Here is a 12,180-nt window from a genome sequence, read left to right on the forward strand (position 1 = left end):
GTGCGAAAAGTGGTGTTTATATTTTGTTTCAAGAGGACATTTGATAAACAAAACAAGTGAAAGTTAGTGAAAATACATGCAGTGTTTATCTTTTAATGAACATTTTGTTGGCTGTCATTTTAGCTGTGTCAAATTACTGAAAACGTATTCAAAAGTCGAATCTTGTAACAGATGCCAGTTTAGCCCCTTTCTAAGCTGGATGATTATTCTTGTGGGTTGGTACTCCTAAAGAGGTTAATATTCATTATGTCTTTATTCCTTTCCAGCATTTAACTACAGTTCACAGTGTGCTGTAGGTGTTAAATTGTTAATAAAATGATTGATTACATATCACTCTTTGGTACTCTGCTATTTTAGGAATTATTCGTAGAAAATCTACTGTATTTTTTCCTGTGTAATAGGAAATTTAATAGGCACGTAATCCAACATATATTGTTTATAAATGGAAATGATCATAGATCATAGACCTTTAGATCATAGATTACTTTTAATTTAGAATTAGGACCCAAAGTTTAAAGAATCAGGAAAGTAAGCATCTATAAGCACTAGTAAATGATGCATAAGGTTATGCAAATACTGAGTCTCATTAAATACAAATGTTCTATTACCATTAAGAAAGTAGAAACTTGCCCATTTCTTTTCATAGTTGCCTATATTCACAGAAGAACTAAGTGTACCTGGAAAATGGTACGGAGGATCACAGAGCAACACCATTCCTTTCCCTTCTTTCACTCTGACCTCAGGACGTTCCTCCGGTGGGAAAGGATCAAGATCTAATGATGAAAGCAAGAAGGAAAACATTCATTCTCTGGTCAATAGAAAGAGAGAGATTCATTAAAGTTTACTTTTCAGCTACTAACTCATTTTTAGAAATGATACCTCTCAGTTGGTCTGGCGAAGCCCATCGAGGTCAATTCCCTTTTTCACATGCTGGGATGTGGGCGCCCTACAGAAGAGTTCTGGGGGTGGCTGACGCATACAGACACTGGTGGCAACCTGCACAACTACTGTGACAAATCTGAAGATGGTGGATATCCTAAACATTGCTTCAGATTCAGGAAGAATCTCAGTAGGGGTATCTGGAAATACAATGGACTCAGACAAACCAGAAAGTCTGAGAGAGGACTCCAGTGGGGAGAAGGAATGAGGATGAAAGGCAGGATCCCAGTTGCGGAATGTGAAGTTCTCCAATCCTGTGACCCTTTTCAAGTTCTGGGTTTTCCTTAGCTCTCATTTCCTTTCCTTCTGTGTATTTGGAACTCACATGTTTCTTGGTTTCTTGATAGTCTGCTCTTTGGCTCTTCATTTGTTTTACTGGTTCCCATGTGTTTCCATCTAGCCTCATCTCCTGTTCTTTATCTGTGATCAGTACTCAAATGATAAAATCTAGTTTTTACTTCTTTCAATGTATTTATGTCTCTGAAAAGTCTTCATTCTAAACATAACCTTCTGGCAGAGAACCCTTCAAATCTACTTTTCTAGTCCTGATGCCTCACTGGAATGCCATCCCTGTCCTCAAAACTCAGTTGACATCTCACCAAGGATAACTTAATGGCCCCATGATCTCTTCATGTGAAGCGTCCGTGTAAATGAGTCCTCCCATCCTTGAAATTGGTTTGACTTGCTCCCACTCCACTTTAAAGAGAGCAGAATGTTTCTGCCCTTCGACTAGGCTTTCCTTAGGAAATATTTAAGGTCTTTCTTTCCTTAGAGCAATGCAATCTGTCTTGTATTTCTTTAAGAATTGAGTTTATTATTTACGTTCCCATGGTCACCACACCAATTTAATCTGATCGCATTTTCTGCTTATCCTTGTCTCACTCCCTCCTGGTAAGCACTATCACTTGGGTCTTTTTAGAATGTCATTTTTATCCTATAGCTCATTTTGCATAATATTTAAATGCTGACTTATAAAATCATGGACTGGAGAACATCTGATCCAACGCCTCTCTCTATGCACAGTTTCAGACCTCCAACTTTTATTAGTTTAGCACAGTGTTTCTCAAAATATTTTCATCATTATTGTCCCCAAAAGGAGAAAATTCCATTTAATGTAAACTTAGAATTAATTATTTAATTAATCAATTAAAATTTAATTTAATTTATTCCTAACAAGAAAAATTAAATCCTAAGAAATAAGGTTTTGTTGGTAGGGTTGAGCTTTCGAGAACCTTAGCCCATTATGTTGTAATATCTAAGATGGTTTCTTCCCCCAAGAACCAGTTTTCACCCCTTGGGGGTCATATTACCCCTAATGAGAATGCACGGCTTAGCATTTCCACTGATGGTAATTTTTAGAAAGTTATTCATGGCCTTAGTTTATTTTCCAAAGTTATCTTTCACTACTTCAAGTGCATTTGTAATACCCACCATGGTGCTTTGCTTCCCCTGAAATTTTTTTCTTTTCCACACAATTAAGGCCCACTAATCTTGTAAGACTCACATCTCCTATGGAGTTTTTCTAGCTTTTTTTCTTCTTGATTTCTCTTTTTGCTAAATTCCTATGATAACATCTAAGCTTTACTTCACCTAAATGCATTTGCCTTTTAAAAAGTTACAGTTACTTACATCCAAAGCTTAGGGTTGCTTCAGTGCTTCTGACCATCCCGTAATTATTGGAAGCTAAACAGTAATATATTCCAGCATCTTTCTGTTTGTCAGGATTGTTGATAACAAGGTTTCCTCCTACCATACTGTACCGATCACTCGTCAGATCAATATCCCCATTATTCATTCTCCATCTATGAAAAAAAAAAGAAAAAAATGTTATATCAAAGGTCAAAACAATTACAAACTGTGTACTGGGCTAACATCATTCTAAAATAATATGGATGCAGCTCCATGTGAAGTCAGATGATTAAGTAGTTGACTCAGAGTGGTATTTCTTCACATCCTATAATTCCATGTCTCTGGGCTCAAGATTTATAATTTAGCTCAGGCACAGAAAGGTGAATGTTCAAATGTATGAAAAATTTCCCTTTTTTTCATAAGGCATTTCAAAGGATAGCTATCTCATTGAATTTTGCCACACAAACTGGTTTCTTAGCTGATATACATGGACTATAAGTGGTAACCAATTATGCAAGATAGATTCATGCATATACAGATATGTTGCCTAAAGTATTAAAAGCATTATTCTAGCGGAAATAAAATATAAAATATCAGTATCTGATTCTAAATATCAAAGTAAGTTTTCAATAAAACAAATTAATTAAACTCAGGGTTCTACTCAGTAAATGTCATATTCTGACCATTAGAGGCCGATCACACCATTTGAAAATGATAAAAGTCAATTGGGTCTTGATTTCCAAGCCACAAATACACTATTGCAGGTATATTTGTGAGGATTATGTTATAAATAAACTGACTAGGAACAGGAATCTAACTTTCTTGCTGAGATGATGAGAAGACTGCGAAGACTGCAAATATAAAGTAGTTTTCAATTAATGTGACGACCTGCATGATTTTATACTCATTCTATATCAGAGTTAATCCTTAAGATCCCATGTCTTTGGCAATCTTATAAAACAAAAGCCACAGTCAAATAGTGGGCTGTGACCACACCATTCATTGTCTGGCTGCACAATTCTGATTAGGGCCAGAATCTTGCCGAAAAGGCCTTGTGATTTTAGAGTATTTTTTAATAAATCAAATTACTGGAACATTTTTAGTTTTAATCTTTACAAGGTAGGAGGTAATTCAAGAACAAACACAGAAAATTGTGCCTTGCATTTTGAAAACCTACCAAGTACCAACCCAATGAATAGGTCCTCCCCTTTCCCCCCAGCAGATGGCAATATTGTCCCTTCTGAGCCATCCGGTGTCGCGCTGCCTTAGCACTTGCCAGGCAACGGGTTTCCGTGTTTGGTGGTTCCAACTGTTACTATTTCCCCTATTATATTTACTCCAAATTTTTGCTTATTGCTTTAATTTCCTCCCAGTGGGTCTGATTCTGCCCTTGATGTCATATAATAATTGTTTCGCTGTGTTTGGGTAAGTTCACTGGTCTATTCATTTTTAGGAACATCCACCATTGTTGTAATACCTTTCATACAGCTTTAAAGGCAATTTTTATTGGAGTTCTTGTTATTTGGGGGGACAAGGCAAGATTGAAAAAAGCCTCAAGGCTGATAAGTGGAAGGTGAAGTTCCCTGTTGTACCTTTCAGGATGTTACCATGAATACAAATTATCACAGAACATGCCATAAATATAAAACTACAATGTGAATGACAAATTGCATGATTACCAACGTTAGTGTGGCTTGCCCTGAATATTAAGTAAATTTTTTAAAACTTCAAATGTTCTTCTGCCAGACAAGCCGCATCATGGGCTGAATATTTTTCCCTTAATTGTGCTGTCAAATGCAGATCCTCTTCATAACAGAATGAAGCATCTACTTCTCCTGCTCAGCTCTCTACAGTGATGTGTAGATAATCAGATCATACTCGCCCTGGGGACTTAGTGCTGTGCAGCCTACGGGAGGGAGTTCGGGACGTATCTGCCAAGCCAAGCTTTGCCTCTTTTTCTTCATTTTTTAAATTTTGCTAAGAAGACTAAGTAGGACTGGAAGGAGAGGGAAATTGGGAGTTGCTAATCAACATGTATAAAGTTTTAGGGGTGCAAAGCATTGCCTCTTACTGTCTCTGCTGGGTAGTGGTAGTGGGGGACGAGAAACCCATGTTCCTAGGACACTATGTGAGAGCAAGCTCTTCTGTTATGTCACCTCCATTGGAGCCTGGAGGCTAAGGTTCCATGTATGAATGTCAAGGACAGTGTCACAGAATAAACATCACTGAAATAGCTTTGGAAATGCTATCAACCTATCTAGATAGATACATACTAATAAAAAAAAATTAAATGGTTCTTTGAGAGCCATAAAACCTGTATTTCAGTCCTGGACGGGTGATTTACAAACTCCGGAGCAAGTCAGTTTACTTATTCAGGACTCAGGTTCCTTTCCTATAAAAGTATGTGCTTGGATTAGATCTCCTCTAGACTCCCTGTTAGTTATATCATTGCACGTTCAGGATTATGTACATGAGCTCCCATTATGGATGGCTTAAGGGTAGGAATAAGTTTAGCCCATCAGACAGAACAACGGTGTTATTTATAGTTTAGAAAATATCTACTTATATTGTACTCCTATGCATGAAATTGGAACAATAAAAAAACATTTTTAGAGAGATGGTAATTTTGTATATAAATTCATATTTTAAGAAAAATTTTGTAATTATGTCCAGAAGCAAGTGAAAATGAGTGCAAGCAGAATTAAATGGGGGGGGGGAGGGGTATTCTCTTTGATAACAACACTTTTATAACAATAGAAAGTTATTTTTCTATTCATGGAAAGAAAGATTTACTACTAAAATTAACTTTGTTGAGTGACAACCTTCAATTAACTCAGGTGACATTAACATACTAGAGCCCCAATCTTCCCATCAATCACTTGTTTTGTCTTCATGCACCAAAATTCATTGGCATTTGATTAACTTTCGAGTCTTATTCTTTGCATCAGACTAGAATACTATACTTTTCTGAACACTTGGAAGCAAGAAAACTCACTGTTACTTTTTACTATTTTTGATAGCATAAATAGGTACCCCAGAAAAACAGAAAGATACAGATTGTCCAATACATAGAGTCATTTAAGAAACTCACTTTGTTGTCTGGAATATAGATTTGAGCCTATTGAAAAATGGTGCTTTCTAGAATTTTCTATGCAAGAAGCTCTTTAAATGTAGTTCATATAGAAATATTTTTCTTCATCTGTAGTTTTGAGTTACCTAGGCCAGTACATACAAAAAACATTATCTCCTCAAATGTATATATTTAAATTGTGAGTGTTTTTCATATAACCTTTTTCACGTTTAGCAGTATGATCTCCATTAGCCAATTTTTAAGTGGATAATGTCCAATGGCATTCATTGCCTTTATCTGTGCAGGAAATAGGATGTGACTTATTTGCATACATTTAAGAAAACTCACTCTCGACCTTGGGCATTAAACAACTTTTAAAAAGTAACTTGCATGCCAACATATTTGTCAATGTCCCTGGACTTTCTAGAAAGCTTTACGCCATAGCTTCCTCTATGGACAGAGGGTCATAGATGCTGATCTGGTATCTTCAGTTCAACACTTCATTCTGAAAAGAGCAGTGAGATACATTACGTGTAAACTGGGAAAGGGCTGGCTCGTGCCCTACAGTTTAGTGAGACTTTTCCTTCAGGTGATTCCTCTGGATAAATGGTATTGATTGGCTGCTCTTCAAAAATTGGTCCAAATCCTTTATCTTCCTCAGAAACTATAAGAAAAATAAAATAAATTGGTCTAAATCCTTTGTCTTCCACAGAAACTATAAGAAAAACAAAATTATTTTTACAATATTCTACTTTATACATCAATGATAATGGGTACATTTTAATGGATACGTTAAAAAAGTATTTTGAAAAAAAATGTCAGAAACATGGAATCTCCATTTTCATTCAGACCAAGGATGCTTGTCTCTATAATCCTGAGGAAAACATTTCGGTTCTTCAGTCAAAATTCTTTCTGCCCATCTTTCATCATTTCTCCAAAAGTCCCCATGTGTTGCTGTGCTTAACTATTTACAGCTCTTCAAACAAGTCGTGCTTTCATGCCTCTGGGACTTTGCACATGCTTTTCCTCTTTCTGGAATTACCATCTCACTTTTCTCCTTCTATCAAAATGTGTCCAGTCTTTTATGACTTAGTCATTGAGCTAATTCCTCCAGGAAGCCACGGCTCGAACCCCTCCTCCCTTAGTTGGTCCTCATTTGTGTTCTCGTAACTTCCTGTCAGGCTTAGGGCACTTAACACACCTGCTGTGATTCTTGATGCAACTTTCTGTTTCACTGGATTGCAAATGCTTGGGGACAGGTGGCTATAGCCACAATCTCTGTACATCACTCCCCTAACTAGCTGGCTAGCAGTCTGGAACACAGCAGGTACTTAACAATTTCTGAATGAATGAATTTCTAGATGCTCTGGGGAAATCAGTCCTTTTCCTGGATCTGTCCTTGTTTTGTTTTCATTTTTTAACACATGACCAGCACTGGTACCTAGCAGCATTTTGAACAATCAGTAAATTAATTACGTGGATATGGGATCTGGCCATCCGTTTAAATCCATCACACAAATACCCTCGTTGAGATGCAGTTGTTCCTGACAGTGTATCCTCTCTGGAGGGGAGGAGCGAGACCGCACAGTAGGATGAGGGGAAGAGAATCACTCACATATCATCAACGTGGCAGCACTGACAGAGCACAGCTAAGAGCCATATGCCCCAAATGAATTAATCCTGATGAGTATGGCTAGAAAAGAGCGATGTTCTTACATGCGATCACTGGAATGTCTCTGCTTGATCGAAGCTATGATTCACTCCTCCAATTTATTTTGTAAGAGAGAGTGTAAAGCAAATGCTACACTGAAGTTTTGGCTGTTCTAACATTAAACTTGAAGATAAGAGCGATCTTCCAGTTTCTTTAAACAAGCAGTTTAAATCCAGTCATCTGTTGATGGACATTTAGGTCGCTTCCTTGTCTGGTATATTTATACAATGGAATACTACTCAGTGATAAAAAAAAAAAAAGAATGAAATAATGCCTTTTGCAGCAACATGGATGGACCTAGAGACTGTCATTCTAAGTGAAGTAAGCCAGAAAGAGAAAGAAAAATAGCATATGAGATCACTTATATGTGGAATCTAAAAAAAAAAAGGGAAAAGGAGGACACTAATGAACTCATCTACAAAACAGAAACAGACTCACAGACATAGTAGACAATCTATGGTTACAGGGGAAACGGGGTGGGAAGGGATAAATTTGGGAGTTTGAGATTTGAGATTTGCAAATGATAACCACTATATATAAAATAGATAAAAAACCAAATTTCTTCTGTATAGCACAGGGAACTATATTCAATATCTTGTAATAACCTTTAACAAAAAAGAATATGAAAACAAACATATGTATGTATATGCATGACTGGGACATTGTGCTGTACACCAGAAATTGGCACATTATAACTGACTATACTTCAATTTAAAAAAAAAAACTTAAAAAAAGAAGCAGTTTCACTACAACTTTTAAATCTTGCTTTAGGAGGGGTGGGTATAGCTCGGTGGTAGAGTCCATGCTTAGCATGCATGAATGTCCTGGGTTCAATCCCCAGTACTGCCATTAAAAATAAATAAATAAGTATACTTCAATGAAAAAATGCAAGTTAAACCTTGCTTTAAATACTGTATGGCAGTATCTTTGGAAAAATTGTTTAATGTCTCCAAGCCTCAGTATCACCCTTTGTAAAATGAGGATATTAATAAAATCTACCTCATTTGACCAGTTTGAGAATTATCTTGAGACCACCCATGTAAGCAGTCATGTCAGCAATCAATACTGATTTCACCAACCTTCTTATGAATTTGCCAATGCTTTCAAAATTTAATTTACACACCCTATGTACATCAGCTCTTAGACTAATTCTAAAAGCTTCACGTGAGCCAAGTTTTATTCATTCTTGTAGCTCTGGTGCTATCAGCCTTGTGCCAATACGGACTTCTGTGCGCACAGGTGATTAATAAAAGCCTTAAGTTAGTTGCTCCCAGTATGAAGGGTTAATTTTTCTAAATGGGCCTGAAATACTTCCAAGGGCGATGCCTCATTTGTAGTTGGAATTTGCTGAAACTGCCAGCCAAGAATTTACAGACCTCACTTACATTCTGTGACCACCATCCTATTTCAGAGAGCAGAGAAATTGCTGGATCAGAATTGGAAAAACCAGAGGAACTGAGATTTAGCTCCAGCAATGCAGTTTTCTAGCTGTTGTTTTATACAAGTCATTTGTTCTACGTGGCTTCTACAGTTGGAAAAAAAAAAAAAAAAAAAGGAAGGAATAGGGGCCCCTTGCCCTCAGGCTCCACCAGACTACAACCATAAGTTAAGATGATGAATGGGAGTGCTCACGGACGCCATCTGCTGATGATTTTGAAATCCTGCTCTGAGCTGTGTCTAGTTCCACATCCCTCTTGAGGCTGTAAAAACTAGAAATGTATGTAAAGTTTTTTGGCTTCTTTTCTAATAATTTTCCTGAGAAGGCCCAATTTTTTCTGGCCTTTTAGGATGTAATAGCACATCAAAGAAAAATGAGGAATGAATTCCAAATCCCTGATAACTAGAGACTCATTTGGATGGAGGGTCTAGATTTTCTGATGTCTGAAAGCAATGACCTTGTGCTTCTCTGTGATAAAAATCAACTGCTTTTTCTCTTCCCACACGGACAATCTCCTAAGCCCTTCCTGAGTCTCCTAATCTCACAGGTTTTCTGATTGGAGCAATTTAGTAATCCTGCTTCTCTGGGGATTTTGTTGTTTCTTTCCAATTCACACAAAAAATGCTTAAAAAGACGAGCAGAGAAGTGCAATTTTATTAATGTATTTTGATTTGCTTTGGGAAGGCAAGATGACTTCTATTCCCACTTTGCCCCTGGATAAACAATGAGTTTAGTATAAAATTTTTTGAACAGTTCAAAAAATCTAAATAGACTAAATATTTAGAATACTAAAAATAAATACTGTTTAGGGGAGCTTAAAGCTCATACATTTCTTCTAAGTGCAATGTATTTATAATCAAGCCTGATGGTTATGGAATTACTATCATTACCAGTGGAAAAGATCATAAAATTTAAGGAGGAATGGATGTTTGATGCAAATATGCATATAACTGAAACAGTAACCCACTGATCTGCACTGGATTGGGTCTTGAGTTTCCATCTGCTACATCAGTGATACCTAAAAATTTCAGATGGTCATCTTGGAGGCTAGAGTTCGATGAACTAGAGGTGTTGCTTGTCCTTAGTTCAGTCAATGACTTGATTCTGACATTTTTATGGTGAAGAGATTTTAGATAAACACCAAAAGCATCACCCATGAAAGCAAAACAATTTGATAAATTGGATTTTATTAAAACTAAAAAGTTCTGCTCTGTGAAAGATACTGTTAGGAGAATTTCAGGTCTTCAAGGTTAGGGGGTTTTTCTTTGCATCTACTCTGATTTGCATTGGAGAATTTGCAATAAGCAGCAAATTGGAAAGACGTTCAACTAATTAAATACCTACCTCATTTAATAATAGGGGCTATAAGAGTGATTGCACATTATTTCATAAAATTTGAACTCATCTCAATAGGTACAGGGTTGGATTAGCTAACAATTCTTCAACATTTTTGTATTCCCAATGTTAAAATAGTTCTTGCCTGTCTAGCATCTGCTTCTAGAGAGCCCTCTGATATTGAGATTGTAACAATCCTGAATTCTCAACTTAGTTTATAATTTTATTAGCTTCCTTGAAATAACTACTTTTATCACACTGAAATAAAGTGAGTTCTGTTCATTCAGAATTGCCTCACGGAAATGACTGTACGTTACCTTGAAATATAGCAAAGACAGACAACACATAAGCATACATCTATGTGGAGGTACAGCTTAGTTGGTAGATTTGCATATTTTAATTAAATGCATGGTTTTAAATATTTCCTTTGAGAGTGTATCTTTTAAGGTATACACCTTTGAGACAAAAATCAGTCAGCTTTTAGAAAACTGAAAATATATTTATGGTTTCTTCACCATGATCATATGTATTAAAAATAAGCCTAATTTTTTTTTCTAAAAAAGGTAACAGCAATGGAAATTTCCGTGGGAAATAATGGAAGCCACACATTAATAGTGATAAGACTGTATCTGTTGACAGACAATCCCTCAAAGGATGTATGTAAAGATACGACACTTCAGGGGGGAGTTGGGTTGAAATTTTCAGCCAAACCAGATATTTTAGTGCCCTATGCTATTTTTCCTCAATGAAATGCACTTTTCACAAATTATATGTATATACTTCCTAAAAATCTACTTCCACTTTCCCTGTCTAAGAAGAGACAATCCCTTCTCTAAGAAGAGAACATTTAAGGGATAAAAATATGAAGCTAATTTCCAACAAAATAATGAATTTATTTTTCACTTTGAGAAAATATTACCTTTGGGATATTTCCCTTTGCCTGTTTTCTAGATCAAAAAGCAGAATATGACACGTTTTGGATCACATTAATATTTCTCATAAGTATTATTGTATAAATGTACATTTCTTGCTTTTCTAAAATTTTCAAGCCTGAATAAAATGATGTATTCCATTACGTAGTTTACCAATTATTCCATACAGTTTATTTTGAGAACATACTTGGGCTCTTGAAAGATAAATTACTCAAAACAAGCTTTTGAATTGCATTGCCACGCTTGGTGTGAACTTCTGATGTGAACCGCACACCCCCTTGAAGAATATCTGAGCTCATCATTTTGTTAGCTCAACTAGGGTGCTCAGATTAAGGAAAAAGAACTTTCAGGGAGAATTCAACAAAAGGTTCGGCAAAGAATCCATTAATACAAGCATTACACTCTCCACCAGCAAAAAATTAAACTATCTATTGCTTTTTTGGGGGGCCATGGAAATAGATGACAAAATATTGAGCTCTGGAAGTATTATGGGGCTTAAGACACAAGAAATAAGAAACAAATGGGTAATGTGTTAAGAAATAAGATTAGTTTTAAACCCATGTCCTTTTCTTTACTGGACAGATTCCTCAAAAAGGAGCACACAATTATAGACGACTTCTCAAGCCAATTGAAGACAGCTCTTTAAATCACTCTTGATCTGTTCTTAATGCAAATGTGTTTATTTTCTACCATATAGTAGGAATTTATTGCAGAAGTAAGTTCATTTCTTAAATTTTCTGTTAATCAAGAAGCTAAAACAGAAAAAATCATATATGAATATTTGCTGTCAAACTCACAAATGGCAAAAGCTGCTGTTTCTGTCAGTAGCATCTCAGTTTCACAATTAATGTTAGTTGTATGACCTTAGATGTGATTCCTTCACCTCTCACTATGTAGAGATGGTCCCCTGTCAATTTGCTATTCTATTTTACCTCTGGAAATTGAGAGTATCATCACAATTTGTGTTTGAGAGTTATTTTGTTGATTTTATAATTTTTAAAACAAATTCTATTTCCCATTCTGTAATATGGCACCTCAATCTGTTAGTTTTCAAACATAATTTTATATAAGTATGTTATAGGAAGTGTCTCAGGGAAAGATCTATAAGAAAAAAGCAAAGAGAACA

General features: G+C 36.0%; 1 protein-coding gene across 5 annotated transcripts in view; it reads right to left on the reverse strand.

Annotated features, from left to right (window-relative positions):
• The window catches only part of CNTN1 (contactin 1), a 286,536-nt gene that overhangs the window by 118,933 nt on the left and 155,423 nt on the right, over nucleotides 1-12,180 (reverse strand). For all 5 annotated transcript variants that reach the window (XM_006193665.3, XM_032493300.1, XM_014566827.2 and 2 more), the window contains 3 exons: nucleotides 6,170-6,302; nucleotides 2,569-2,741; nucleotides 678-773 (listed from right to left, as the gene is read on the reverse strand). In XM_006193665.3, coding sequence (XP_006193727.1) covers nucleotides 678-773; nucleotides 2,569-2,741; nucleotides 6,170-6,302 — 402 coding nt within the window. The remainder of the gene's footprint in view (nucleotides 1-677; nucleotides 774-2,568; nucleotides 2,742-6,169; nucleotides 6,303-12,180) is intronic.

This window comes from Camelus ferus, chromosome 12, assembly GCF_009834535.1.
Source record: "Camelus ferus isolate YT-003-E chromosome 12, BCGSAC_Cfer_1.0, whole genome shotgun sequence".
Lineage (NCBI taxonomy): Eukaryota > Metazoa > Chordata > Mammalia > Artiodactyla > Camelidae > Camelus > Camelus ferus.